The sequence below is a fragment of the Panthera pardus genome, unplaced genomic scaffold, assembly GCF_024362965.1.
Source record: "Panthera pardus isolate Hobbes unplaced genomic scaffold, ASM2436296v1 HiC_scaffold_17, whole genome shotgun sequence".
NCBI classification, from domain to species: domain Eukaryota; kingdom Metazoa; phylum Chordata; class Mammalia; order Carnivora; family Felidae; genus Panthera; species Panthera pardus.
The window spans coordinates 80162644-80187924 of NW_026526732.1; the positions used below are offsets into that span (position 1 = coordinate 80162644).

General features: G+C 38.2%; 1 protein-coding gene across 5 annotated transcripts in view; it reads left to right on the forward strand.

Annotated features, from left to right (window-relative positions):
• Positions 1–3172: 3172 nt before the first annotated feature.
• The window catches only part of HMGN3 (high mobility group nucleosomal binding domain 3), a 31930-nt gene continuing 9821 nt past the window's right edge, over positions 3173–25281 (forward strand). The window contains exons 1-2 of one of the 5 annotated variants that reach the window (XM_019442708.2): positions 3173–3330; positions 23081–23131. In XM_019442708.2, the coding sequence (XP_019298253.1) occupies positions 3316–3330; positions 23081–23131 (66 nt within the window). In that variant the 5' untranslated portion in view covers positions 3173–3315. The remainder of the gene's footprint in view (positions 3331–23080; positions 23132–25281) is intronic. The other 4 variants (XM_019442709.2, XM_019442710.2, XR_008422973.1 and 1 more) reach the window with 4 other exon arrangements.

Sequence of the window (25281 nt, forward strand, 5' to 3'; positions counted from 1 at the left end):
TCTTAAAATACATTTCAAGTTACAACCTAGAACACACACACTTACACACACACACACAAACACGCACATGCGCACAACTATATGTGTACATGTGTGGTATGTTTATGTGGGAATGTGTGAAAAATGGAAACATTTTATAAAACACTACTTAACTTTACCATGTGAAACACTCTGATATTTTCCATGCTCTGCCCTTTCTTTTCTTTTCCCTTCTCCTTTCTCTTTCTTAATGATACTCATGATACCATCAATGACTTTGTCCTGCTGTTTGAAAAATGCTGAGGCAGGTTTAGGATTCCAACTGTTTCAAGTAGGAAAGAAGTAGAGAGGAACTGGAATTGGAAAAGAAGTTTGTTCACTAATTTTTCCTTCTTTCTTCCTCAGGCAGTAACTCCCTGCATTTATCCATCATCTGTCTTCACTAAAATAGTCTCATCTTATAGAGAAGACTTTACTGGCTTAGAGGTTGATGTTTCAAAGCAAGAGAAACACTCAGCAGAATATACTGCCAAACAAATGAGTCTTTACTTCTTACCATGTTGACCTTGCCTCCTCACGTGGCATGCTCCTTTCTGCTCAAGTGTCTTATCTCCTAACCTGGAATTCTAGCTACCCACTAAATCATTCTCTTTGCCTACTCTTCTTTCCTCCAGAGGTCTGTGCTTATTTTCTCAGATGTTGGAAGATATTGAAGATACAGGGAGAACCCTCTATTCCCCAGTGTTCTGCTCAAGCAGGTGTAATCCACTTCAAAGGAAAGAGAATTCATGCTGTTATTCATTTCAAAACTAACCTGTTATTTTTGTCACTTATAAATGCACTAAGAGGCTCAAATGACCCAAGGTTCCCACAATCAACTTTCTTTATCCAACTAGCTAGTTTCGTTTTCATCGCAGTTATTTTATTATGTGCAGTAAAAACATTCACAGTTTTGTTTGTTGTTGTTGATAGTTTAGCCTTGAAAAATATAAACTAAAGAAGCCAACTTTGCACTTACCATCACAGAGGGAAAAATTCACTCTAGACTACTTTTGTTGTGAAGCCTTTCCATCTCCGTAAAGAAAAAAATTTTCAACCCAGATTACAAGTGCTACCGAGCATCCTTCCACACATATCTCATTAAAAGTGTCTTCACTGGCTTTTTTCTTAACCACCAAACATTTTGCAAATTAACTCTCTTCCAAGACAGCTCCATTATAAATATTATTTTTATGGTAAAATTATTAACCTCAAAGTTTATCCAATTCTCAAGCAATGAACTGGTTTTATTCAGATTATTTTTAGTATATTGTGATCCACTGAATGCCTGAAAGTGAAAAATCTATCAAAGACAACTAGGATCATGTCAAAATGACCAATTTGGGCAATATGAGTATAAAAAATAGTAATAATAGCAATAGATTGAAGTGTACCAAATACATAAAAATCCATGAGTTCCTAAAGATATTACAAAAAGAAAGTCATTGACCACTTCTAGAGTTTGCTAGGATGCTAATTTGTTATTCTGAAAATTAATAAAGAAAAAATCCAAGCATCAAAATTATTTAATGACATTGTTTAATGCATATTTTCATCATCTGCATGACCAAAGTGAATTTGGCCATGTTTGTGGTGTAAGACTTCAATACATTTTCCTATGAGGTGAACTTTTGCCTTTCAATATGATTATGAAACTAAGCTTGCCTAATTTTACCTTTTCTGTAACTTCAAAAGAATGAAATTATTCAATATGGTCTTTTGTATTTGACTTCTTTCATGTGGCATTTTGTTTCTGGCATTCATTCATGAAGGAATATTTTATTCCTTTTAATTGCTGAGTAATATTCTATTGTGTATGGTTACCATAATTTGCTCACCCATTCACTGGTGCTTTTCCTGTATCTGCTGAAATGATCATATTGGTTTTTTTCCTTTATTCAATTATTATGGTGAATTACACTGATTGGTTTTCAGATGTTGAACCAACTTTGAATTCCTAGGATAAACCTCACTGGTCATGATGTCTTATCATTTTAAATGCTGTTGGGTTTGATTTACTAAAATTTAGTTCAAGATTTTTGTGTCTATGTTTATAAAGGAAATCAGTCTCTAGCTCTCTTTTCTTCTGAGGTCTTATACCAGTTTTGGTATCAGGGTAAAACTGATCACATAAAATAAATTCGGAAGTGTTTCTGCAAAGCCTGTTTAATGCCTTGCAGAACTTTGAGAAACATTAAAATATGTATATTTTAAATATGCTTATTTAAATGTTTCAAATGTAAAATAATCTGTTCTGACCTTGTTCATTCTTTTTCTGATTTCCATAACAAATATATCCTATTCATCTTTGAGCCTAGTTTGAAGTTGGCTGAATTAAAATGAACATTTAAAAAAAATTTTTTTTTAAGGTGTGCCTGGGTGGCTCAGTTGGTGAAGACTCAGACTTCTGCTCAGGTCATGATCTCACCATTCATGAGTTCAGTTCATGAGTTCAAGTCCCCAGTAGGGCTCTGTGTTGATAGCTCAGAGCCTGAAGCCTACTTCAGATTCTGTCTCTGCCCCTCCCCAGCTCACGCTCTGTCTTTCTGTCTCTCTCTCTCAAATATAAGTAAACATTAAACAAATTTTTTTTGAAGTTGACTGAATTAGTGATTTGTAATCACAGATTTTAAGATATTAAAACTAAGTAATTTTAGAGATTATTGTCACTAGATATCTAGAACGGGAAGCTGAGACCCTTAGAAATTGCCACACTCTTCCAGAACAGGGTATCTTCCCTCTCTTACAGGTCTCCATCACGTAACATTCATTACAAGCCTTTATGGGTAGGAAACCTATAAAGTGCCTGCTGTGCATATACTTACACTATAAAGTTAATGTGTCCATCCTTACTCTTTTTCCTGTCTCTAAAGGCCCACGCTGTTCCTAGTGACACAATCCAAAAAGGGAGCAGGAAAACAATGAAACTCCAGGACCCTGTAGCTTGGAGGTTACTAGTTGAACTGGGCATGCCCAGTCACCAGGCAGATTTTTTCGATGAAGTGGAAACTACAACAGCGCTTACCGTGTGCGCGGAGGTGGGCGTGCCCTCGTGGAATTTAGAATGTTGCCGCAGCCAATGGGGCCTCGCGGCCGGCTGCTGGGGCTCCTCATTGGGTGAGCGAGGAGACGAGCGAGTAGAGGGCCCCTGGAGGGAGCCGCGGAGGTGCAGGTCGGAGAGGCCGGGTACGCCGTGCCCTGCGCGTGAGCAGCTGCAGGGGCAGCGGCAGCATCCAGCGGCGGTGTCTGCAGTTCCACCCCGTTGCTTTACTTTTTAGCTGCACGAACGTAGTCATTATGCCGAAGAGAAAGGTAAGTCTCACCAAAAAGATTTCAAAGGCCTTCAAATTGTGCTTACAGCAGATCTTGTCATTGCAATGGATTGCGCGGAATGCACTTGGTAGTAACTCCGGGTTTGCGAATCTTTTTGCTTCTCCACGCTTGTTTTCAGATGCCTGTTGCAGACATTCCTCCTTCCCTCCCTCCCTCCCTCGGTCCCCAAGGATTTCTGAATGTTACTTTCTCTCCAGCGACGCCGCTTCCCTTCTTTTTTGAACTCCTGGTAACTGGAATGGTTTCCACCTTCTAACAAGAAGAAGCAAAAGCGCTTTCCATTCCCCTTTCCAGGAGGGGAGTTTCCTCTTTGAAACTGCCGGGTTGTGGAAAAGCAGTGATTGGGGGAAAACAAGTCCATGCATAGAGAGATCGAAAAAAATAAATAAGTCGGGCAGATGTTGGGGTTATTCCCAGGTGGGCCTAGCCCACGGCTGGGCGCGCCGCGTTGGCTCTGAGGCCAAGAGAGAGGGAAAGCCATGTTTAAAATAGCACTCACCCCCCTGCTCGCCTCCGCTGCAGACCCGTATGTACCAACTCCAGTGTCAATCAGGGCTGGGGACGGCGCAGGCGGGGCCGGGCTGCCGGGACCTGCCCGCAGTTCGCGGCGGGAGCGGCGGAGTTAGCCACGCACCGGACGGGACGGCGCCAGTGGCGCCCACTCTGGCTGCCAAGGGCAGGGGCCACCGGGTCCACTCTGGCGACCCAAGCCCACACTCAGTCGGGCAAGGCGGGGTGCGCGAGCTCCCAAGTCCCTCGGTGCTCACCGGGAACTGGGATCATTTTCGTCTCGGCTTCGGTTTCTTTTGGACTATTACGTCCCCTTCCGCGCGGGTCGCGGACACCAAGTATCGCACACCGCGACGCACGTTTCCGTAGGTGCCGGGCTCAGACCCCGTCATTGTCCCGGGGAGGGAAGGGAAGGCTTGCCTCCACCCTGAGAAAATCGGTGTGTGGCGGCTGTTCTGAGAAAATGCTTTGCACCCTCCCACCGCCTGCCAGCAGTGTGAGCCAGTGAGTGTATTAAATTTGAGGCAAAATTACAAATAATATCCTGCATTATCAATTAAAAACTGTGGACTAATTGGTGTAAATGAATGCGTTACTTTAAAATATTGAAGTTTTAAAAATACAGAAGGTTTTGCTTTCTTACCTACCATTACTAAGAATTTGGTGGAAACTTGCCTCCACTTTTTAACAAATATAACGAAAGTGGTTTTTTTCCTTAGAGTTTATCGTGCACATACTATGTGCTTCATATTGTGGGAAGAATTTGGCTTGCATGATTTCATTTACTCCTCAGTACACCCCATTGAACTAGGGCTTAGAGACATGAGTTACCCAACATTGCACCAACCAATTGCTAGTAACCAAGGTTTAATTAGATACTGTAGGTTCAGAGTCCTTACTTTCAAACATTATTCACTCATTCTTTTCATTTAGTGGCGGTAGGTGAAGAGGAATTTAGGAAATGCAGAGATTCTCAGCCCTAGAAAATGGATGGCATTTACTGATATTTGAGATTCATTATTTAAAGTTAATGTTTATGAAAGTATTGTTTTTCTAGCCCTGTTTTACTAGAACTTAGATATTTAAAATGATGCCACTATTTTCAGCATTTTATCTGAGGTTCAGTGACAGGGTTGGGAATTCTAGTAGAGTCATATCCTTAGAGAGTGAATGGTGCCTTCCCCTTTCCTGAGAATTATTAACAAATTTAAATGAACGGTAACTTAGATATGCACAAAACCCATTATTATAATGGACCCTGATGTGCTGGAGTCCTTGTTGCTAAAGGGCCAGAATTGGTGAAATCATTCTTACCTTCCCTTGCTGTCCACCTTTCTAAAGGAAACAGTAGGGAAGAAAAGAATTACAGTAGAGGAACTGTCTTTTGGTTATTGTTTTATTTCCCTGGAAGGCAGGGAGCACCCCTATGAAGAAGCTAGCCAGCCATCCTGGGACTAGATGCAAACCTGTGTACAAGTACCTGAATGTCATCCCTCAGGACATCAGAGTATTCTTCAGAGATGGAAAAACTGTCCTTGATTAGTAAGAAGGCTCTTCATTTATACCTGGAGCCCAAAGTTGATACCTGAAAAGAAGCAGCCACAAATTAAACATAGCTAACGTGGCCATCCCATCTATCAGTCAGACCTTAGAGCTGCCTCATAGAATCCTGGAGTTTGTTGGAGCTTACATTGGAAAGCACTATCTTTAGGTAAAGCCTGCCTGGATGCAAAGAGAAGAACTGAAAACAGTCTGTGCCTAGCTTTTTGAGGTATGTAAAGCTGGGGCAACTGCTAAAGCATTTACATACTACTCCACATTATTTTTCTTGACTAAAGGGACTGCCTGTTCTACATTATAATACATTTGAGGAAAGTGCCCCACAATACCTTTTTTTTTCTCCATCTTGGCCCTTTTTTTTCAACTTTTCCCAGAAATCAAGAAAAGTTATTTAATGAACACCTGTTTAGGCTGTTCTGTAGTGTAGGATCTGGAATCCTACCACTGCTTTAATGTCGTAGGGATACATAGTTTGCTCTCATGGAACTTATATTTAATTCATTGAAGATGATAAGAGTGACAGGCACTAAACACATGAATAATGTTAAGACTGTATATATGTGCCAGAATATATAGTATAGGTATAGATTCTAAATGCTGTAGAATTGATAGGGAAAAAAGGTTGAATTTGGGCTGGTCCTGCAAGGGTGGGTGGGACTCAAATATATACAGAGAAAAACAGTCATTTTCTGTTATCAGGCATTTCAATGCCTCTTCTGATTATTTCTTAACCAGCTATACAACTTAAAAGCCATAATATCCACATTAATATAAAATGTTCTTTTATTTCTTAATCATATCTTTGTTTTATCTCTTTGTGTGATAGTTATAGCTATGTTAAACCAAATAGGTGGTATTTTTTTATAACTGCTGTAGAATTTTTTGAAGCACTCAACAATAAGGAATTCTTTCGTTAGCATTAAATCTCCTTCTGAGTTTGTAAAATAAGAATGAAATTCAGTTTCCTGTATTTATTACCTAATGGGTGATGGGTCATTCACCACCTATTAATAGTGAGTGACATAGCAAGGAAAATGATAATATGCATGAATGCAGTGGTTGTGAGATAATGAGTGACTGAGTTCTAGAGTGTTCTGGTCAGACATCCATGAATGCCTACACTGGTCACGTTGTTATATGATGATATGATGTCCTACAAAGAGGCATCAGCCAGTGAGGCCTAGAGTCATAGCCTGGCATGATTAGCAACAGCAAACACATTTTCACATCCTTCTTTTTATTTTTCCACTATCTCATCACTAGAACTATTGGAAATATCTAGTGTATCACATCAGAAGTTCTCTAATGAGGCACTTGTCCATGAATTCGGGGTATAAACATTCGTGTTTCTTTATACACTTAAAGGCTTAAGGAAGAAAAGGCAGTCTGCCTCCAGCTTTGAAATTTGAAATTAGGGTTTTCTTCTCTTAAAGTAGAAAGGCCCGATAGTGCTGGGCTTGGCACGGAGGATGATTAACTAACAATATTCAAGGTTTCTGATTACTGTTTCAAAAGAATATCACATGTCAAAACACCAGAGACAGACTCTGGAAGTGAAAATACAGATGAATGTGACTACATGAAAATGAATATTTCTGTATGACAAAAAGAAAAACCTATTGTTAATAAAATCTAAAAACTTACGAAAAACTGGGAAAAAATGTTTGTACCACAGATCACCGAAAAAAGTTTGCTAGTTTAAAAATATAAAAGAGTCTCACATGTCCTTATGGAAAAGATGTATATTTAGAAACTAGCAGACCCAAATAGATGAAATGTTTAGATTTGCTAGAAATCAAAGAAATGTATATTATTAAGAATAAGGAGATGTGATTTTTTAAAAAACCAGTCTGGTAAAAAAGATTGGAAGTATCACTGCTAAGTGCTGAATTGTACTGACACTCTAGCAGCAGTCAGGCTATATGGATGGGAATATAATTTACTTTAAAAAAAAAAAAAGCTTGGGGCGCCTAGGTGGCTCAGTTGGTTGAGTGTCTGACTTCAGCTCAGGTCATGATCTCACAGCTCGTGAGTTCAAGCCCCGCATCGGGGTCTGTGCTGACTGCTCAGAGCCTGGAGCCAGCTTCAGATTCTGTGTGTGTCTCTCTCTCTCTGCCCCTAACCCACTCGCATTCTGTCTCTGTCTCTCTCAAAAATAAATAAACACTAAAAAAAAAAAAAAAAAAAGCTTTATTGGAGGTATGATCTACTTCCCATAATGTCCATTCATCTATGCAAATCAGTAATTTTACATACATTTATAGAGTTTATGACATTACCGTAATCCAGTTTTGAGCCATTTCCATCACTGGAGAAAGGTTTCTCAAGTTTTTTACAGCCAGTCCCTGCTCCCACCCCAGTCCTAGGCAACCACGAATCTACTGAGATTTGCCTTTTCTGGAAATTTTACATAAAAGGAATCAAACAATATGTAGTCTTTTGTGTCTGGTTTCTTTCAGCATAATGTTTCCGAGGTCCATATGTGTTCTAGCATGAATCAGTATTTCGTTCTTTTCTGTTGCCCAGTGATCATCCATTGTTCATCCTTTCACAAATGGATGGACATTTGGATTGTTCCAGGTTTTAGTTATTATGAATAACGCTGCTGTGAATATTTATATATAAGTCTTTCATGGGCACATTTTCATCTGTCCTGGGAACTTTCCTAACTGTAGAACTGGTGGGTGGTTTGAAAGTCTATTTTTAACGTTTAGGTAACTTCCAAACTGTCTTCCAAAGTGATTATACATACCATCAATGGATGAGGGTTCCAGTGTTTCAACATCACTGATATTGTCAGTTTTAGTTTTTTTCTTTGTAAGGTTTGCATTTATTTTTGAGAGAGTAAAAGTGGGGGAGGGTCAGAGAGAGGGGGGACAGAGGATCCAAAGCAGGCTTCATGCTGACAGCAGTGAGCCTGATGCAGGCAAACTCCTGAACCGTGAGATCCTGACCTGAGCCAAAGCCAGACACTCAACCGACTGAGCCACCCAGGCGCTCCTGATATTGTCACTTTTTATGCTTATAGCCATTCTAATAAATTTAATTTGTATCTCCATAATAACTAATGACGATGAGCATCTTTTTGTGTGCTTACTAGCATAATGTATGTCTTAGGTGAAATGTCTATTCAGATATTTTTGCCCGGTTTTTAATTGGGTTGTTTCTTATTGAGTTGTTGGGGTTCTTTAAATGTTCTAACACAGGACCTTTATCAGCTATGTGATTTGTAGATATTTTCTTCCAATCTGTGGCTTTTTAAAATTTGGAAAAACAGATGTTTTTTTAATTTTGATAAATCCATTTAGTGTCATGTTTAATAAATCTTTGCCTAATCCAGAGTCACAATTATTTTCTCATAAAGCTTTATAGTTTTAGCTCTTATATTTGGTTCTATGATCCACTTTGAGTTAATATTGTACCTAGTGTGAGATAAGGGTTTAAACTCTCTTTCTCTCTCTCTTTTTTTATTTTTTGGCATGTTGATAGCCAGTTTTCCCAGCACCAGTTGTTGAAAAGACTGTTCGTTTGCCACTAAATTGCTTAGGTACTCTGGTGGAAAATCGGTTCATCTTAAATGTAAAGGTTTCTTTCTAGGCTGTCAGTGATATTCCATTGTCTATATGCCTGTCCTTAGATCAGTACTGCATTATCTTGCTTACTATGGTTTTAGAGTAAGATTTGAAATCTGGTAGTGTCAGTCCTCCAGCTTTCTTCTTCTTTTTCAGAATTGTTGTGTCTATTGTATTCTTTGCATTTCCATATAAATTTTAGAATCAGCTTATAAACTTCTACAAAAATACCTCCCTTGACTTTAATAGGGATTGAATTGAATCTGTAAATCAATTTGGGGTGAATAGCCTTTTTAACATACTGAGGTCTCCAGTATGAATATGAAAGGGTCTAACTACAGGTAGTGTGCCACCCAGATGCTTACTGAGTTTAATTGAGTTAATATTGAGATGGTACCTATGTTTGAGTAAAGGCTCCAAAATGGCAGAGTTGTACATTTTATTCATTCATTCACTCATTCCATGTTAAATAAACATTTATTGAGTATCATCTTTATGCAAAGTATCATCATGTTGGGAGAATAAGTGAATTGGATTTTTTTCCAACCCTTTTTGAAGTGAATGAGTAAATGCCCCTATTTTTAAGGATCCTTTAGTCTGATAGGGTAGGTAGTATACATATGTAAATATTTATAATTTATGGCAAGAAATGATAATGAGCCACAAGAAAAGATAAAAGCATTGAAAGGTTTGGCCAGACCACATGTCCAGAGAAAAAATACTGACAAGAAATTGTTTGGTTAAAAGGGTTGAAGGTGATAGGTTTTTTTTTTTTTTTTTTAATCACAAGAGGATCAGTGCTAGTTTGTTATTAAAGGTGATCTGTCATTGGTTTTTCTGTGAAGTCTTGCTTTCTTTGAAATATGAGGAAGTTAAATTCAAGGCCTGTTAACAGTTGAGATTAGATTGTATGCAGTAACTACCCTCCCTCATTAGTGCCTTTCTTTTAACTACTGTCTTGTATTTTTATTTTTATTTTTTTACTCTCTTCTATTTTAAAGGTAGTTGTCTGACAAGCACCATGTTTCTAAATTGGGACACATGGTTTGATTACCTAATTTAGATTTAACTTTGTAATCTTCCTAATTTGACTTGACTGTGAAATATTTGATGGCTCTGATGTTTCTCATATCCCATGCACCTAGCACAAGTAGTATAACTATTTGTTGAACAAGTGCATGAGTGAATCATTTCCAAGGGAAGAAAGTAGTAAGTTTAATTATTTCATATGTTTGTTGAGGAGGTAGTCCAGTAGGGTTCTGACATGTACCGTTTACTGGCTGTATGATTTAGGGCACATTACTTCACTTCCCCCTAAACTTCTAAGTTCCTAATTCTCTAAGACTCAGTTTTCTTGTCTATCAAACTGGGATACAAATATGCTTTACCTCATTGGGTTGTTGGAGAAATTAAATGAGATTGTGAATGCAGAGTACTTCGCATAGCACTTGCCATGTGTAAAACACATGGGGTGTTCGTTATTGTGATAATGATATTTTCAATTATTCAGAGAACTACAGTGAAATAATAATAAATAAGCACCATGCTTCCATTTGGTAGGAGGATAAAATGGCACACAGCGTGGATAGGGAACAGGTAGATTGCACAGTTTAATTAACTGCAGTTACAGAAATAGATGTTCAACAACTGAATAACAAATGTAGTGTTTTTGAAGGAACATAAGCTTTAATCTGGTGCATTTTTACAGGGTTGTGTTTTCTCAAAGAAAAAATATGTTTAAAAATATCTCCATATAACATTAAAATTCCCTTGGCAAATCAGTTATCAAGTGATCCTCTTTTCCTATACTTTCCACCTAAAACACTGCTTTTGTTTATACCCAAGTTAAATATATTCCACTTTCCTGCAGGGTACAATTTGGAAATGGTGACTGAAATAAACACCATTTAAGCTGTCTGCTTTCACAGTACCTAGTATGTTGAAATATGATGTTAGTCTCCTGAGTAATTTAAAAATCAGTGTTGAAGATAACAAACCAAATCAAAATGTTGAATTCCTTTTTCACTGGCTGCTTATTTTTTGTACATTTCACTGTCTTCTTAGAAGAGTTCAGTCAAATCAAGTATTGGTTCCTGGTCATGGTATTTATTGAGTCCAGTGTTATTATATCTTGTGGACACATTCAGAAATGGCCATTTAGAGATGCCTAAGGCAAATGCATATTTGATCACACTTAAAGTAAATGATACACTATTCAGAAGTCGGGAAATAGAAAAAACAGTTTTAAATTTCAAAATGAGTTGCAAATTTAATATTTCAAGGGAAACACAGCAGTAACAACATATAAATACATTTATTACTATTAAAATTTAAGTAGCTACCATTTATTAAATGCCTGGATGTACCAGACCTTAGCTTTTATATGCTTTACATTCATTAGTTTAAACCCAAGTATGTGAAGCTACTAGAAACAAACATATATGGGAAGTATTATGGTGTAATTTCATATTATTTCATGTTATTCTCACAACTGTTATGTGAGGCTATTCTCATCTCACAGATATGGTAACGACAGCCACGATAACTAACATTTAGATGGCTTTCTGGAATTCAGGCACTGTTCTGAGCACTCTGCATTAATGAACCTAACCCTCCCAACCACCCAGTAAGGTATGTACTCTTCAGACTGTGGTCTCGCAGAAGGCCCCCTTGATAAGAAATGGCCCAGCTGGGATTGCAGTCCTGGTAGTCTGGCTCCAAAGCCTGTGCTTTTAACCGCCGAGCCCTACGGCCTTTCTCATACACAGAAGAGAATATTGGGATTTAGTAAGAATAAGGAATTCCCCCTAGGTCACACAGCTAGGAGGTAATAGATCCAGGAATTCTAACCCAACCCTCTTTACCCAAGAATTTTGCTCTTAACCATTACACCACAATACGTCCCATAAATGTTTATATCTAGGAACCTCATGTAGTTTTACTTAAATGAAGATGCCCAATGAATGAAACAAGGAAAAATCAAGAGTTATATAAATACGTAAATGTTCCTTTGATTAAAATGTTGTCTTTATTAATAGACATAGGCTGATGGCCATTTTTTCTAGGTGCCAGTACAAGTTACCCAAGAAGTATTTATTATTTATGATCATGCCCTAAGGTTGGCCTCAGGGTCAGGCCTCTGCTTCTGAGAGAGGCACATACATTATCGTGAAGGCTTCTGGTATGCCAGTAACTAATAGACTGTAGAGCCATATACAAGATATATATGTATACATGCACAATTTCCTCACCCCAGTATTAATATCTTTGAGTGTTGAAAGTCTAAGACTCAGTGTTTCTTCAAATTACAACAAACTGCTGGATTTACTATTTCCAAGATATATTGTCTTCATTAATTTGTTCTATATAGGCTAATAGAGATAGTCCCCTGTGATCAGAAACACATAAGTACACTTGCATATTATACAATATATTGAGAGGTTGCAACGTAAATATTACATTACCATTACTTAAGCATTGCGTTTAAAAAATGAGCCAGTGCTTTTGTTTTGGGAACTCTTCGAATAGAATAAAAGCTTTATAATTTGGAAAATCTATTGAACCTAGGACTGAATGGATTTTTATTTCAGAGTTCTGGTTTACCAATTATTTAATGTTTAATCACAACATTTATTTTTTTAATTTAATGTTTGTTTATTTTTGAGAGAGAGAGAGACAGAGTGCAAGCAGGGAAGGGGAAGAGGGAAAGGAAGATAGAGAGAGAGAGAGAGAGAGAGAGAGAGAGAGAGAGAGAATCCCAAGCAGGCTCCATGCTCACTAACTATGAGATCATGACCTGAGCTGAAGTTAGAGGCTCAACCAACCAAGCCACCCAGGCTCCCCACAAAATTTGTTTTTAAAAGGTATACTATAAAGTGATATTAGTTTAAAATTATAATTTGATTATGTGACCCCATGCAAAGATAAATACAAAGTCTACCCTGGGTTCCATATTTATTTTTCTTTTTTTCTCTTTCTCTCTCTTTTTTTCTTTGTGGATATAAGCTGTGTTTTTGTTTTTTTTTTTACAATACTGGGCAGAATTCTATTTTGTAGGAAATCATGAGTATTAAGCATGGTGTATGTGGGCAATAAACATACCAAAGATTTGAGGTGGTCAAACTGTGAAGCTTTGAAGGCTCCTTCTGAAGTTCTACCTTCCATATAATACATTCTATTCTTTCTACGTCTCATGGCTTTCCTTTACCTTTTAGTTATAATTTTTAATTTTATTATCCCCCTTTTTTGTGGCCACAGGTCAGTCACATCAGAGCTAGCTGATTAATTTTGCAAAAATACAAGGACATCATAACTGTGCTTACCATTTGCTAGAAATTAATTCATACCAGCACAAATAGGAAAATAAAGTAACCATCTGGAAAGATCCCTGGTATAAAAGTTGGAAGACTTGGGTGTAGTGTGGACTCCACCCCTCTTTAGAAGGGGAAAGTCACTTGACTCTTTGAACTTCTACTTTTCATCTGTAAAATGGGAATATTAAGGTCACACCTCTGTATTCCCATGCTATTGAGAGGACCAAATACAACAACAATGTAAAAGTACATTGAAAAATGTAAAGTGCAGGGCACCTGGGTGGCTCATTCGATTGAGCCACCGACTTCAGCTTAGGTCATGATCTCACAGTCCATGAGGTTGAGCCCCACATCAGGCTCTGTGCAGACAGCTCAGAGCCTGGAGCCTGCTTCAGATTCTGTGTCTCCCTCTCTCTCTGCCCCTCCCTTGCTAATGCTCTGTCTCTCTCTGTCTCAAAAAGAAATAAAGACATTAAAAGAAAAAAGAAAAATGTAAAGTTCTACAAAAATTGATTGTTTTAATAGATAAAAATACTTTTATCTGTGTATGTAACCATTTAGAAACCCAGAATAGTACATTTATGTGCATCTCAACATACGGTATTTTTAAATGGGACATTGTTTATTGTTATTCCAAGAGGCTCACCAGTGAGGGGGGAATAGGAAACACTCCACTACATATTATGTGTTTGTTGGCTACATCTATAGATTAAGATATTTCCCAATCTGGAAACCCTTTGCTCTTCTAGCATCCTAGATCTGCACCTAATTTTTAAATTCAGAAAACTAACAAATCAGTCTGAGTGTTGTAGTAGTTAAGGGAATGAACTCTGAGGACACCTGGGTTGTTCATCAGTTAAGCGTCCGATTCTTGATCTCAGCTCAGGTCTCCATCTCAGGATCATGAGTTCAAGGCCCACATTGGGCTCCATGCTGGGCATAGAGCCTACTTAAAAAGAGAGAGAGAGAGAGAGAGAGAGAGAGAGAGAGAGAGAGAGAGAATGAACTCCGAACCAGCCTACTTCGGTTTAAATCCCAGGTCTTCACTTACAGGCAAGTTTACCAGCTGGGTAATCTGGAGCAAGTTACTTAACCTCTCTGGTCTCAATTCCTCATTTATAAAATGGACATGATGCTAGTTTACCAACTTCACAGGATTGTGGTGAGATTTAAAACATTTAGATCATTGCCTTGCACATAAGTGCAGTATACATTGTTTATTATTATTATTATTCCTCTTGGTCCCTTGTCTCTTTCACTTGTACTCATGAAGAAACTTGGGCAGAGGGAAGTGAGATGTGAGCCACACTGGAATTCAGGCTTCTGACTTCAACCAAGTGCTTTCCCATTGATGCAGTACAACTCACATGAAAAACGTAACTCGGGTAGAAAAGGCAATTCAGACCAAGGAGATGTGTGAAATATTTAAGACTATTTCATTGAAGATATACTTCCGTTATTGCATTATATATATATATATATATATATATATATATATAAATTTTATATATATATATATATATATATATATATAAATGCTAATAAAATTTCACTGAACATCCTAGAACATGGCTTATTCTTTATTTTTGGTTATCTTTTGTACCTGAATACAATGTGAGATATTTTCCCTAAAAGTATCCCTCAGAAAAGAGATAGTTGCTATTTATTTCAGTTCATCCAAAGTCTTCTAAAGCAGAGTTTTTAACTCAATTATTTTTATCTCTAACAACAAAATAAAATTTGGGGAAGACATACTAGCCTGACATGACATTAATAACTGCAATTTGGATTTATATAAGTTGATGAAATTAACAGGCATAAGCAAGGAAGGAGGTAGCAGAGAAATGTAATATTAGTTTGATTATTAATCCTCTTAAAATGATCTCTCAATTGTAAGTATTGGGTTTTTAAAGATTATTTTACAAAGCAGTGAAGTATTGGAGGATCCCAAACATAGGCCTACGGGATGAATGAAAAACAATCATGCTAATGTTAAATAATGATCCTGTGGCTTTGAATCAATATTTTAGTATCTGTTTCATATGTCATAGGAATATTTGAATTTAAGAGAACTACCTGTTATTTTAAAAAACCTCCAGAATTTCATGGGCATTGCCCCCATTTGAGGAGGGGGGGGAATTCATACTGTGTTAAAAAGTTGAGTTCTGTGTTCATTTTAGCTGAAGAGTGATAAGAGTTAGTTATGGGCACATTTCTCTGGGTGGATTACTTGGATTTTTTGTCCCAGAATTTCCTCTGCTAACCAGCTCACTATTAGACTGCTTCTTTCCTGTAGCTTTGGGTTTATAACAAAAAACATAAAATTAATTTTTAAAGAAATTTTGATAAAGAGATTAAAAAAAAAAAAATACTGGCCAGGGTGCCTGGGTGGCTCAGTAGGTTAACCGTCAGTAGGTTAAGCTCAGACCATGATCTAGGATTCATGAGTTTGAGCCCCACATCTGTCTCTCTGCTGTCCACGCAGAGCCTGCTTCTGATCCTTTGTCCCCCTTTCTCTGCCCATCCCCCGCTCGCACTCTGTCTCTCTCTCTCTCTCTCAAAAAATAAACTTTAAAAAAGAAATACTGGCCAGCAAGTTAGAGAAGAATCACCTCAAAGTAATACCTTTCCTGGGTTAAAAGAAGTAATTACTGGTTTATTTGCACTGTTACGTCTGCTCCCTAATTTCCTGCATTGGCATGGACAACCCAGGAGTTGAGACTGGATTTGTTCTGTGGCTGCTGGAAAATGATTGCTTGAATTGCACAGATACTGTAGGCTCTCAGGTAGTGCACTTATAAAGCAATAGCTCTTGTCTCTCAGTCTTAGAAGAAAATCTCTGAGAGCCGACACTTACCAATCATTAAGACTTTTTGGAACTTTGACATAAGGCCCAGCATTTGTTGCTGAGACTCCCGAGCCCTCCCCTTTCTTCTCTTGTGTAGCTTAGAAGAAACATGGCACAAGCCGGGTACTAGCCTCACCATGTCCAGCCATCTGCCACACCCTCCATATCTCTCTGCTGTGAGAAGTCCACAGGCTCATGCTGTTTGAACTGTTCCCAAGCAACTGTTGAAGGGTATAAGGAATTTCCCATCTTCTCTGATATCTTCCTGAGTTTGGAGAGAGAAAATTTGGCTTCTGACCACTGCCACCACCGGTGCCTTTCAGTCCAGTGGTAACTGCTATTTACTGGAAGAGAAACTCGGCAGTTGGGGAGTTTTTGCCTGTTGATTCCTTATGGATTGTTTGTGGGATAAAAATTCCAAGTTTCTTTTCTTGGTTTCCTAAAAGGACTGCTGGTCCTGTTCAGTCTTCCAGAAAATGCAGTTGTGTCCCCTCAATGCATTTTTGTATCCTCAGGGGCGGGGCTGAGGTATGTCCGCGTAAAGAAAGAATGGGGATGGAACAGTTGGTCAGCTGCTGAAGGAATCTGTGCTCCCCGTCAGCTCTCCTACGCTAGCCCAAGGAGAGCTCTGCATCCTTGTGGTAGTGCCCTTGGCTTCCCATCTTGCCCCACTCCAGAGCCTTCATATAAGATGAAACAATTATGAATGATATGTCTTTAAAAAATTTTTTTTTTGATGTTTGTTTATTTTTGAGAGAGAGAGACACAGAGTGTGAGCAGGGGAGGAGCAGAGAGAGAGGGAGACACAGAATCCAAAGCAGACTCCAGGCTCTGAGCTGTCAGCACAGAGCCTGATGTGGGGCTCAAACTCACGGACCACAAGATCATGACCTGAGCTGAAGTCGGACACTTCACAGACTGAGCGCAGGAGCCCCGGAATATATCTTGAACAGAAAAGGAAGAGGCAGTATATAAGCCAGGTTTATAAGCCATTTAAGAAATGCAGAAAATGCTGTGAGTAAACCTAGTCATGGAATTTGTGTGAGGGCCCTGTTAAACTAGACTTAGTGGAACAAGTTTGCCTCTAGTCTTTTTTTTCTCTCATTATTGGTAATATTTTTATTTGAGAAAAATTTAAATACAGAAAGATCCAGAAAATAATATACTCATTTACCCACCTCTCAAATTCACACATTTTAATGTTATCATTTTGCTTCAGGTTTCTTTTTAATAAAATAAAATGTTGCAGGTAAAGTTCAGTTTTCCTTAGAACCACCCCCCCCCCCCTTGGTCTCCTTCCATTATCAGCCTCCCTAGAGGTAACCATTATCATGAATTTGTTGTGTATCCTTCTAGTCCATGATTTTATACTTTTATGGTACATATGTCATATATAAATCCTTCGTATTGACTGGTGCATGTTTTAAAATTTGTAAAAGTGTAGTCATAAGCATATATTATTCTGTTTTTTTCCTGTCACTTGACATTATAATGGATAAGTATAATTTGTTTAGGTATATTGTGATTACTAATGTGTTTGGACTTTTTCTAATGACTTATTTTGTGGGGTGTTTTTTTTTTTGTCATTTGTTTTTTTCCTTCCTTCCTTATTGACATAATAATTGCTTAATTTCACTCCTCTTGATTTGGAAGTTTATAGATCCTGTTTCTTACGTTAAATTTTAATGGCTATCTTTAAATTTTATTTTAGCAAATCTAAATTTCTGTGACTGTATCATCCTCCAGAATAAAACCAGGACCCTAGCATGCTTTACTTTCTCATATGTTCATCCTCCTCTCGTTTTTTGTGGTTATTAGGGTCTAGAACTGTGCCATCCAGTATGGTAGTCACTAGCTTTGTAAGGAAATTAAGCACTCTTTTTTTTTTTTATGTTTATTTATTTTTGAGACAGAGACAGAGCATGAACGAGGGAGGGTCAGAGAGAGAGGGAGACACAGAATCTGAAGCAGGCTCCAGGCTCTGAGCTGTCAGCACAGAGCCCGATGCGGGGCTCGAACTCACGGACTGTGAGATATGACCTGAGCCGAAGTCAGTCGCTTAACCGACTGAGCCACCCAGGCGCCCCAATTAAGCACTCTTTAAAAAGAAGAAGGTGAATCTTTTAAATTTCAATTTTAACTTAAATTCAAAATTTGTATTAGATACAGTTATTGGAACAATTTAAATATGTTTGGGACAACCCAGATGTGTGAAACTACTATAAACTTGAACTCCAAATATAGATAGGTGAGAACCTAACACTTGCATGGGGTATGCTGTTAAGTGTCAAGTACGTGCTGCATTTTGCAGATTTAGTGTTAAAACTTTGTGAAATATCTCATTAATAATTTGTAAATTGATTACATGTTGAGGTGATAAAATTTTAGATAGATTCAGTTAAATAAAATATTAAAATTAATTTCATCTATTTCTTTTTGCTTTTTTAATGTGGCTATCAGAAAATCTGGAATTAAATGTTATATTTCTATAAGACAGCACTGGTTTAGGATTTCTAGGGAAATGTTTTTAAACACAAAAAAACAGGTATTATTTACAAGTAATAGTTAATTGGATTTGCCAGTATTTTATACATTACTTCTTACATACTTTTTCATCTGAATTCATTTTTCTTATTACTGAATTTGATTCTTTACTAACAGTTCCTTATTGAAATGCTCTGCTGATGGCAAAGTCTCTTAAGTATTCATGTTATGAGTTGTCTTTATTTTTCTTTCATTCTTTTTTTTTTTAAGTTTATTTATTTTCAGAGAGAGAGAGAGAGAAAAACATGAGTGGGGGAAGGGCAGAAAGAGAGGCTCGCAAGCAGTGCAGAGCCTGATGTAGGGCTCATACTCAAGAATCGTGAGATCATGACCTGGGCCAGAATCAAGAGTCAGATGCTTAACTGACTGAGACACCCAGGCACCCCTGTTTTCCTTCATTCTTAAGTGATAGCTGGATATAAAGTTCTAGGTTGACAGTTAGCCTCAACTACTTGAACCTTACTTCATATTTTCTTAAACTTGTATTTGCTGGTAAAAGTAATTCTTTGTAGATAATCCATCTTTTAACTCTGATAACTTATGTTTTTTAAATGTTTATTTATTTATTTTGAGAGAAAGAGAGCATGCATGCAGGGAAGAGGTAGAGAGAGCAGAGGAGAGAGAGAATCCCAAGCAGGCTCCATGCTGTCAGCACAGAGCCCAACACAGGGCTCAATCTCACGGAACACCAGATCATGACCTGAGCCAAAACCAAGAGTCAGATGCTTAACCAACAGCCACCCAGGCACCCCTTACTCCGATAACTTCTAAGATTTTTCTCACTTTACTACAGTTTTTACTACAACATGTTTCATGGTATCCATTTGTTTTGTTTCTACTTTGTTCCTTGTCATAAGCTTTCAACCTGGAGACTTATGACTTTAATTTGGGAAAATTCTCAGCCACCCTGTCTTTGCCTTCCTTCTAGTACCTCTGTTCCTGGCCTCTGAAATGTCTGTTAAGTATATTTGGAGCTTCTCAATTAACCACCATATCTGCTGTCCTCTCTTGCGTATTGTTTATTCCTTTATTGCTCTTTGTTGCATTCTGGGCTAATTCCTCAGCACTCTCTGACAATTTACTATTTCTTCTGTCCCTGGTCTAGAGTTTGTTTTGAGAGGTTGTTTGTTTTTTTGTTTTTTTTTTTTTTTATTTCAATGAGTCTACTTTTATTTTCAGAATTTTGAATTCAAAGATGTTCAACTACCTGTTGGTTTTTGCCAAAGTTCAGGCCTTCTAATGCCGATTCTCTGTCCCCATCCGGTCACCAGTGTTCAGGTGATCCACCGTCCTGCTGCCTTGCCCTCAAATCAGCACTCACTGGTACTCCAAACTTCCTAGAATCTCTGCTGGGCCTTGCATCAGGCCACTGTGTATGTCTGCCCCCCCCCCCCCCCCCCCCCCCGCCTTGCTGGCTCTCAGTTCAGTACCTTTGCCTCTTGGGTGCTGAAGGAGCTTCACATATGTGAATGAGACCTTTTTGTTTGACCATGGCTCTTTACTCTCTTGACCATGGGTTCTGGGTTCAAACTGGATTAGCATAAGTTTGCTCTGTCCTGGGAAATGATTTGAGAACCCCTCTGTCTTGGAATTCTTCAGATCCAACTCGCCTCATCCTTCCCATCAGCCTCCCAGAAGGTTGAAGTACATCTGAGATCATCGCCATATACCCCCAGTCCCCATTTCCCCCCTTTTCTTTGTCTTTATTCCTCACAGCCCCTTGGGACAAAAACTTTGGCCTTCTGCTTCAAGCCCTTCATACCATGTCCTGCTTCCTGTCTCCGGCCTCGTGGCTAAGTGTTAATGGTAGCCCGGGCGTGTGATAAGACAGCCTGAAATGATAAGTCCTTCTGAAATAGTGTATCTGTTACTCTGTGCAACAAAAACAGATAACAAGGTTACAGGGAGTTTTATGTGCTCACCTTTAAGGGTCTGTTGAATATAATTTGATATTTAATCATTTGGAAGACTCATTAAGATATATATTTCGTTGCATAACATCTGTATAACAATTCACCGACTCCGAAATGATCTAACATCTTGCTTGATCATAAGCCTGACGCTTGGAGTTCAGCATCATCATCTTCTGTCATTTATGGATGAACAGACTGAGCCACTGATCAGGTCACTGGCCCAGATCACTACAGCTCCTAGGTAGAGAGCCAACACTCAGGCCTGGGTCCTGACCCAGGATAAATATCAGTTGGCTTGTTTTGACTAAATTGGTTACGGGCTTGTTAATAGAAAGCCCTAATGAAGAGATTGCCAGAGAAACCAGCTTAGCCTTGAGCTGTAGCTCTTCACATTTCTAGTCTTATGTTCATTCACCTGAAGCCATTAACATCTTCAGTTATAGCTGCTTTTTTTTATGTGGTATCTTTCCGGGTTTCTTTTTTTCAGTAATTTGTACCTGACACAGACATTTGGTCAGTGTTTAGAAAGTGATCTCTCAATCATATTGCTGTCACTAATCTACTGCATAGAAGAATCTTGAAAATTTTGTCACTAACATCCATTTTTAACTTTTTTTAATGTCAGTTAACATCAGAATAGTTGTGTGCTGCTTCTTTAAATGCCCACCAGCTACAGGTGAATTGAAATCTACCAAGTGGCCTAACGGGTATGAATGAGAGCCCAGTGCTTCTTGACAACGGAGTGGCTGGTTTGTGTCCTGAAAGTCGGGTTTGCAGCATGGAGTTGAGCAAAGGGAAATAGCCCATGTAGGGACTATCTTCATATGCTGACACTTTCTAAGATTTTGCTATCTCCAATTTGACTGGCTAATAGGGCAAGATGAGAAGCAGTGTTTCCCTTCATGACAGAAGTTTCCAGGGAAGAGGGGAAAACAGTTGGCTGTTTGGGAAACAAGAAAGAACTCCATGAATGTGGGAGGTTCTGGAGAGAAGTGAACTGACAGACTCTGGGTTGAAGGTTTAGTGTGTCCTCTGCCTTGAAGAAAAGTTTTTGACTTTCTAAAAGACTTTGTATACTTCTAGCCTATGTTTTACATGTTCTTTTATAATCTAAATTTTTTTAAGTTAACATTATTTTGTGTGGACTTTCTGTGTATTCACATAGCCTAACTTTTTTTAATTCCATTGCATTAATAGTTACATAGTTTACTTAAATATTTCTCTGTCATTTACTGATCATGTGAGTTGTTTCGAGTTAGTCCATATTAGAAACAGTACAAATAAAATGATGTTTTTACAGGCTTTCTTTGTGTCCTGGTTCCAAAATAGGAATTACTGGATCTTTATATGATTAGTCGGTGTGTCTTTCTCATATTGGCATGGTGTTTTTTGAAAATATCATATTAATTAACTGTGTCACCAGCCCCACCAAACAGTGGGTTTTATGATCTTTAAAACGTTTTTCTCATTTTATCAGCTGAGGCACCACTACGTAGCTGTTTCATTTTGCTAAAGCCAAACATCATGGCAAATGTCGGTTTGCTGTTTTCTCTTGGAAACTCTTATTCATATCTTCTGCCCGTTTGTGTCCTAGAGATTGGGTATTCACCTGCTACCTTTGTATGGTTTTAAAATATGTGAAATAGTTTAACATTGTAACTAGTTTAGTCATTTTCACCTTGTTTACTGTCTTTAGCCAGTAAAAATACATTGAGATCTGCAGGGTGTGTCACATGAATGTAAGCATATTTTTCCCAGAGTTGTATGCCCCCTAGAAAGTAGTCAGGTTTGAGCTGTCACCAGAGGGCAGGTGCTGCCCCAGGGGGGCATGGATCAAAATTAGGAAACAGATTAGCTGGAGTGGCAGGGCGTTTGGCTGTCCTGCCAAGCCTGTGAATTTGGTCGAGATGCTGAAAGAATAATAATCCGTGACACATTTGTCAAGTCGTATCAAGAAGTGGGCTAGACATCAAAACTAGGCAAGTATGGGACAGAAATATGCTTTTGTGCTCAGGCTGGGCTTTCTTAGCATCCTGCTCTCATCATAGAGAAACAAAGTCACTGGAGCATGTGGTGGCTTCGTGGCACCGCTGCCACTGGCTCTTGGGTCCCTGTCCTTTAACTAGTGGTGAAATCCTCAACAATCCAATGAAAATTGCTGAGGGTGAACGCACATTAAAAACACATCAGTTTTTATGTGCATATCGGTTCTTGCACCACTCCTGTTTTAAAATTAGAGCAGTTACGCAGATTAAATGCTCTGTGGGGTGTGTGTGTGTGTGTGTGTGTGTGTGTGTGTGTGTGTGTATGTATATATATAAAATGTATCCTCTTACAGACTTACTTTTTTCCCACAAAATATCTGTTGACTTACGTGGTCTGGAGAATTGAAAGAGCTATTTTTTCAAATCTGCCTCTAATGTGTGCTTTCCAGTTTAAATACAATTCACTGAAATATTTTCTTTCCAGTCTCCGGAGAATACAGAGGGCAAGGATGGATCCAAAGTAACTAAACAGGAGGTAAGTGTATCTTTGACTTCCTGTATTTAATTATTTTAACTGGAATTTTTTTTTAATATTGTTAAGATTGTATGCATCTGAATGAATGCAGTTCTGAATAAGGCTGTTGAGACTACATAAACCAGAGATAAAAGTGCCACTGTGTAGCATTGCTTGGCGCAGGTAAATTTCAGTTGAGATCACTGATGAGACATTTTCCACTTACTATGTTGTTTATGTTTCTACCTGTCGGTCCTGCTGTCTGTTAAAGTAGATACTGAGAATTCCTTCTGGGCAAAGAGCGAGATAATAGGTAAATTCATCAAGGAGAACAAAGTCTGCCTTTCACAGCAAGGAAATGAAAGATGGTTGATTTAATAAATTCTCTGCTCCAGTGAGTGAATTATACATTTCTTTTTTAGTTCTGAATATTTGCCTAAAAGGAGTCATCTCTAGAGTCAAAAACTGTGGAAGGACACACGAAATGTTGAAATACTGAACTTTTTTTTTTTTTTTTAATCAGGAATATTCTTAGGGCTTTGGATAATGAATTGAGCAACAATTCAAAGAAATTCTGTATTAAAATTCAGAAACCTCCAAAAAAACTAAGAAATTGAGAGAGATGGTTGCATTTACCCACTGTGGTAATATCATGAACTTCTAAAAGGAGATGGATAAAAAAGTAGCAAATTAGAGGCTAACTCTGATGGCAGCCATTCACTTTTGCACAGAGCTTTACAGTGTGTGGAACAACTGCAGTTCTTACCCTTGAACTTATAAACTAAAAGAGGTCACGTGAAAGACAGAAACAGTATTTAGTTACAGATTCTTTGATTGAGGGATTCATATTGTGGTTTAATAATTCAGAGGAGTTTGTCATGCATAGCAGAACCGCTCCACAAATGTGTACACGGAAATTTGTTCTGCCAAATGGAAAACCTTTAACAGAATCTGTAACTAAATCAATGTAAAAGCCAAACGAACAAAACTGCCTGTCACCAAGGCCCCACCATGCATTGACCCAGCATTTAGTGTCACAGAGTTTGGGAGGTGAAGTTTCTAATCTCAGGTCAAGTTACTAAACACATGCTCGGATGAACCAAAAAATGGTATGTGCTTGGATTTTCTTAAAAATGGCAAAACTATAAATTGTAGGGCAGTTGGCTAAGTATAACAGATCTTAATGTTTTTAGATTTGGACACAAAATGCGTTTGGATTTTTCCTTTAGGAACTGCTATTTAAATTGATCTGTCAGTCAGAAAACCTAGAAACCATTACACATGATAGATCTTGGATAGTGCACACTGTCTTTTCCAGCCTTCTACACGGAGCAGCCAAGCTGGTTAGAATATACGTAAAAGATTCTTGCTTATACAGCTGTCTTATACATATTCTATTAGCCCCAGAATTTTAGTTATTTATGTTATTTATATATTTTATTATTTTTAATATTTTATTTTATATTATTGCATGTACTACATCGTGGCCAACAAAAATCGTTCCTAGAAAACACTCTTTCCCGGTCATGTAAGCTATGACCAGATTAAAACTCATGATTTGTCTTCAGGACATCAACGCGCTTGTTTGAAAAGTGAAAAGGTCAGCCAGCTGGTGGTTTAGGGTAAGAACTCTTAAACAGTATATTGATTGATTCCCCCACGACCGCCAAAATTGACTGAATTTTCTAGTTATGTCATTGTGTATGCACAGCCTTGACTATAGTGAATAGATATCAGTCACAAAGCAGGATCCTGTATTGAAAATCCTCTTCCACTGCCATGATGTGTGAAGGGCATGGTGCAGAGTATAGTTTTTGGATAATAAAAGACCAAAACAGTACATTAGAAGCATTTCCCTTGGCAGTTTGCAAAGCCCTTTCACATTTGTTATTTTATCTGATCCATTTAATAACCCTGAAATGAGGGCAGAGCACATTCATTCCTCAACAGCAATGTATTGTGTACCTTTAATGTTCCAAGCACTGTTCCAGGCTCTGCAGAATCCACAGTGAACCAAAGAAGGAAAATCTCTTCCTTCATGCAGCTTCCATTTTAGTGGGGGGAGAAAGAGAGTAAAATAAAATCATTGGATATTTGCTATGAAGAAAAATAAAGCCAGGAAAGGGAATAATGAATATCAGAGAATTGCTGTTTTTGGTAACAGGCGGATG